Source organism: Chelonoidis abingdonii, chromosome 24 (genome assembly GCF_003597395.2).
Source record: "Chelonoidis abingdonii isolate Lonesome George chromosome 24, CheloAbing_2.0, whole genome shotgun sequence".
NCBI classification, from domain to species: domain Eukaryota; kingdom Metazoa; phylum Chordata; order Testudines; family Testudinidae; genus Chelonoidis; species Chelonoidis abingdonii.
The window spans coordinates 24,380,914-24,386,913 of record NC_133792.1 but is presented as its reverse complement, the minus strand read 5'-3'; the positions used below and the strand labels follow the sequence as shown (position 1 = coordinate 24,386,913).

General features: G+C 43.4%; 1 protein-coding gene across 9 annotated transcripts in view; it reads right to left on the bottom strand.

Annotated features, from left to right (window-relative positions):
- Positions 1 to 6,000, bottom strand: part of GOLGA1 (golgin A1) — a 31,997-nt gene that overhangs the window by 14,927 nt on the left and 11,070 nt on the right. For 5 of the 9 annotated variants that reach the window (XM_032767459.1, XM_032767460.2, XM_075060571.1 and 2 more), the window contains 4 exons: positions 4,439 to 4,608; positions 3,887 to 3,998; positions 3,646 to 3,741; positions 2,039 to 2,164 (listed from right to left, as the gene is read on the bottom strand). In XM_032767459.1, the coding sequence (XP_032623350.1) occupies positions 2,039 to 2,164; positions 3,646 to 3,741; positions 3,887 to 3,998; positions 4,439 to 4,608 (504 nt within the window). The remainder of the gene's footprint in view (positions 1 to 2,038; positions 2,165 to 3,645; positions 3,742 to 3,886; positions 3,999 to 4,438; positions 4,609 to 6,000) is intronic. The other 4 variants (XM_075060572.1, XM_075060569.1, XM_032767462.2 and 1 more) reach the window with 1 other exon arrangement.

The following is a 6,000-nucleotide window of genomic DNA, read 5'->3' as shown; positions in this document are numbered from 1 at the left end:
GTCATCCCTTCCTCCGGAGAAACCAAAGGCAGACAATCATTTTTACGCAGCACCCTTTTTCCCTGACTTGCCCTGACGGTGCCATAGCCGGCAACCATGGAGGCCCGTTCAGCCTTTTTTTTTTTTTTTTTTTTTTTTACTGTCACCGTATGTGTACTGGATGCCGCTGACATGCAGGCAGAGACTGCAGCGCTTACACAGCAGCATTTCATTCTTGCCTTTGCACGACAGCAGAGATGGTTATTCGGTCTTCTTTACCGTCTGCTGCAACCATTGTAAACTGCATGAGATTGACAGTGCTGTCGTACTGTGACCGCCTGCTGCTGTGTTCATTGGGCTTTGCCCCTGGCTGAGGTCTGGCCGGGGGCGCAAAAGAACAAAAAATGGGAATGAGCGATGACGGAGACCAGCTGTCCCGTTCCCCCGCGAGGCGCACGAGAATTTGCCTGGCCTCTTTAAACTGATCTCAGGGGGCTACTTGCTCCGCCCTTCCCTCAGTAGTAAATAGCCTCACGGTACCAATAGGGAGTCTGTGCACAGGTCCACCGTACAGGCAAGTCTCACCTTACTCCCTGGAAACCTAGCCATACGAGGCCCCAGAAGCACTGCTGGATAAGGAATATGGATACATGCTCTGATAAGAGAAGCCGAGTCGGCAGTGTAACTTGTACTCCAAGGAGAGAGAACTCACATCAAGCCACGTCCCAGGAAGAAGGGATTGACTTTAACCATTGTTATAGCGACGGGCCCGCCTCGTAGACAGGCTTCCGTAGACTGTCTGCTGTCTTCCCGGTTAGGTGGGGCGCAGGAATGAGCCCATTTGGTCGGGGTCCACCCCGGCGACCCGCCGCCACCCTCGACTCAAATACAGTAACAAAGATGCAGCCCTCGGGCGCTGCTTCGTGGTCGTCCACGCGTGGTGTCAGCAATTCCTTCTCAAGAGATCTAATTCGGAGGGGCGGGGGTTCTCCTGGACTCCCCTCGCCAGTTGCCATTCTAGGGTGGTTAGGGGCCTCTGACCGCGCCCCCCCCCTCGCGGGTACCCCAGTGCCGAACACATACCACACGCCCAGGCCCCTATGTCAGCTGAGAACTTCTCCTTTCTGCTGTTGCTTATCAGCTCCTAGATCAGCTGGCGTGGCTGCCTTCCCCCGCCGGCTCCACGAGTGCTGCTTGCTGCTGAGAGTTGGGTGGCCCTGCTGCTCTCCTGCTGGATTTTAGCGCTACTCCTCTCGTTGGGAAGGAGTACAGAAACCGATTTAAAGAGCCCTTTATATCGATATAAAGGGCCTCGTTGTGTGGATGGGTACAGCATTAAATCGGTTTAACGCTGCTAAAAATCTGTTTAAACGCGTAGTGTAGACCAGGCCTAAGAGGACATTGTGCTGCCTCTACAAGTAGCTTTCAAACTGGACTTGGATTTATTTAAACCAGGTTCATTTACTAGCTGCACCAGGCTAGGGTGCTGGGCACTGCAGGTGAGGGCTCCCAGGGAAAAGCAGGTGTCCCTGTCCTAGGCTGAGGAAACCTGCCTTTGTTCAGAAACAATATGGTATATCAGTGTTGCGGAACAGGGTCAGGAAGTAACGGGAGATATTGGCCATGCACAGTTCCCCTCTGAGTACTCAACTTACAGCTATTTCTCACCAGTGCTTGGGCCTTAGCTCAGTGGATACAATGTGCTTTGCAAGCCCTTTTAGCAACCAGAGCACAGAAGAGGAGGAGTATACATTAGTGTTAACTCTTTGGTTACTAGTATTCATAGATTCATATACTCTAGGACTGGAAGGGACCTTGAGAGGTCATCGAGTCCAGTCCCTGTATTAAGGCTTGCAACTTCTGTGTGCTACCCTCACTAAAGACATGATCTTGAACACACTTGAGCAGATCTAAGATTCCATCCAGCAGGAGCAGAGTGCAAATACACACTGCAGGAACAGAGGCATATGCAGGATATTAGATATTGGTTCCATTGCATGACAGATACAGTAATAGCCAGACAGTTCTCAAGGGATTTAAAGCCATCTAAAAATGTTACCTCCTTGATTAGCTCCCACACATGTTCATCCCCTGAAAAATTCCCTTCCAGTCTCTTTTCTAGGGAAGACACTTTTTCCTGCAGATGTTCAATGAGTTTATTTTTCTCATCAACTTCAACACTCATCTGTTGGAACAAAATGCCAGTGTCATTTTTATAGCCAAGCTCTTACTACATAGTGATTTCACTTGGGGGGAACCCACCCACACCCTCAAACACACATCAAAAAGAAATTCTCTTTAACGAAAGCCATTCTATGTTATCTTAGGGTATGCCTATGATGGGAGCGGGGCGGGGAAAGAAGGAAAGATCCACAGCAGTGAGTTTCAGAGTCCACGTCAACCAGCTTAAGCACATGGGGCTCATGCTACAGGGCTACAAATAATAGTGTAGACATTGAGACTTTGGCTCTAAAACCGAGCAAGGGGATAGGTCTCAGAACCTATGCTCAAGCCTAAGCGTAAACATCTACACCGGAATTTCAGCCCCGTAACATGAGCCCAAGTGAGTTAACCCAGACTCTAAGACTTGCTGCCATGGGTCTTTTTTTTTTTTGGCAGTGCAGACAGATCCATACAACATTAAATATATACAAATTCAACTGAAGCTAGGTAGATAGATAATTCCCTTTTTCAGGGTTGTGGCTGCATTTCTGAAGCTTCACTGAATCCACCCATTCATTTAATACTGGCCTACATAATTTGTATTTTAATTAATTTATTAGGCCTATATAAAAGTTACTATCTCCAATAAAGCATAAAATAGAGAATGTATTTTAATATCTTGGAGTTGGGACTTCTACAGGAAGTGTTTGAAATAAAAATGTAATCTGGAAGAGAAAGGTCATCTTAACTATTGCAAGTCTACCAATCCATGTTATTTGCTCAGTCCATTCAGCCTTTCCAGTAGAGGTCTGCAGTTTTACTACTTCCCATCTGGAAACATTATGCAGTATGGACCCATAATTAACGTACTGAGTTGTATGCCCCACAGAAGCTAGACTTTCTTGTGATGACTTCTGGATGTCTTTGGGACTAATACTTTGGATTTAGTACGACTATTGCCAGAGACTTCTCTGATACCTAATTTCATTACACAATTCCCTTCCCTGAGTGCTTCCCCAGTTTGCTAACATATTGTCCACAGACAGCAAAGCTCCATTATCCAAGCTTCTTCAATTTACTCACAAGATTGCCAGTTGGGGTATCATGGCTGGCAATTCTCACACATCTACCCCACCTTCCAGGCATTTACAACTCTCCTGGTGATAGTCCTAAATAGGGCTGAAACTTGCTATAAAGGTACTTACAAGATTGCTCCAAGATTACATTTACTAGCTTTGGGTGTTTTTACCTGCCAGTAGAAGGTCACATACCTGCTTCATAATGCAAGTGAGGAAGTTAATATAAAAATCTCTGCTTAAACAATTCAGAAGCCAAGTTGCACTGCATTCATGCCTTTCAGACTGAGTAAATACAAACAATCATCTCAGGTATAGGAGCTTAAAAACACCAAAACCTAACCAACTTGTGAGTACCCTCAGATCACACACATAAGAACATAAGAACAGCCATACTGGGTCAGATCAAAAGTCCCCACACTTTCACCTTTAGCTTGTGTTGTTCATATTCCAGTTTGAGAGATTCATGCTCCATCTGTAAAGCTTCCAATCTCTTCTCACAACCAGAGGAAGCAACTTGAGCCTACCGCATATAAGAAAATGTTTTTTGATTCCAGACTCAGTTTTTATGAGGTGAATGCAAACAAACATTTCAATGAAGGTCCAGTTGGAACTGTCGCATGAACTGACAGAAGGAAAGGTATCAGACACCAATTATCTCAACTTACGTTTTGCAAGTCTGTCGAAAGATGCTGAATGAAGGTTTGTAGCTCTTGTCCTCTCTGCTCCAGGTCAGTGATCTTATTTTCTGCATTCGCCTCAGCTGCCACTAGTTCATCCCTTTGCAGAAAGAAAAACAGTAACTCAATGTGCCAGCAGAATGTATCTGCCAAGGGAAGGAGGATAGACTAAGAAACCTATGATTTTCTTCTAATCTTAAAAACAGCCATTTTGGCCTGGCACTAATCATCCATAGGAGCTTACAAGTTAGTCACTGCATACTCCAGCACTCGTAACCAGGTGGAAGAGTGGAAGTGACTGAGCACAGAAAACTCTAAGTGATCTGGGTTGCATACAAACAAACCAATGTTCCAATTTAACTGTAAAAGGGTAATTTTAGTAAATCGTGTACTCCTTGTCACATGCTAGTATGTAAGTACTGACTAAGCATTGAGCCTACTGCCCATGCGGGCTCTTCAAGGGGAGCTAGAGCCAAGTGGGAAATGAATCAGAATATCTAGATATTGCTGACAGACTCCTTTACCCCACCACATACACACCTCTGTGCTTCCAGCTCCGAGTGCTGCTGCCGCAACTCTTCCACTTCATTGCTCAGAACCAATGACAAACTGCTTGTGACCTGCAGCTCTTTCTTCGCATGGGTTAGCTCCTGACTGCATGCCTCTAGCTCCTGTTCTGCTCTGCTTAGAGACTCTTCCTTTTTCAAAAGCTGAACATTAGAACATTATCTTTGACAAAGATGAACTGATACAATTAATAAAGGCTTCTGAAGGAGGGGTCATGCTGCCTTTATTCAAGTTATAAGCTAAATTAGATTAAATTTTACACAGCGAAGGCTGAAAATTCAGTGTCAACTGAGAGTTTACATGATACTGCATGCAGACACGTACTGTAAAAACTCTAGTCTTCAGTGAATTAACATATACAGTAGAGCCTCGAGTTACGAACTGACCAGTCAACCACAATTCTCATTTGGAGCAGGTAACATGCAAATCGGGCAGCAGCGGAGACCAAAACCAAAAAGCAGATACAATACAGTACTGTGTTAAAGGTAAAACACTAAAAAAATAAAGGGAAAGTTTAAAACAAAAATTGACAAGGTAAAAAAAAAAACCACCTTTCTGTGCTTGTTTCATTTAAATTAAGGCGGTTAAAAGCAGCATTTTTTTCTGCATAGTAAAGTTTCAAAGCTGTAGTAAATTAATGTTTAGCTGTACATTTTTGAATAGGGCTGTTTAACAATTGCACTGTTAAACAGAATACCAACTGAAATTCATTAAATATATTTGAAAATGTAGAAAAACATCCAAAATATCTATTTCAATTACAACAGAATACAAAATGTACAGTACTTATATTTTTCATTACAAATATTTGCACTGTAAAAATGATAAAATAAATACTATTTTTCAATTCACCTCATACAAGTACAGTAGTGCTATCTCTATCATGAAAGCGCAACTTACAAATGCAGATATTTTGTTTTGTTATGTAACTGCACTCAAACAAAACAACGTAAAACTTTAGAGCCTACAAGTCCACTCAGTCCTACTTCTTGTTCAGCCAACTGCTCAGACAAACAATTTACAGGCGATAATGCTGCCTGCTTCTTGTTTACAATGTCACCTGATAGCGAGAACAGGCATTTGCATGGCACTGCTGTAGCCCACATCGCAAAATATTTACGTGCCAGATGCTCTAAAGATTCATATGCCTCTTCATGTTTCGGCCACCATTCCAGAGGACATGCCTCCTTGCTGATGACGCTTGTTAAAAAATAATGCATTAATTAAATTTGTGACTGAACTCCCTGGGGGAGAACTGTATGTCTTCTGCTCTCTTTTACCTGCATTCTGCTATATATTTCATGTTATAGCTGTCTCGGATGATGACCCAGCACATGTTTGTTTTAAGAACACTTTCATCACTGTAAATTTGACAAAATCCAAAGAAAGTACCAATGTGAAATTTCTAAAGATAGCTACTGCACTCAACCTAAGGTTTAAGAATCTGAAGTGCCTTCCAAAATTTGAGAGGGACCAGGTGTGAAGCATGCTTTCAGAAGTCTTAAAAGAACAACACTCTGATGCTGAAACTACAG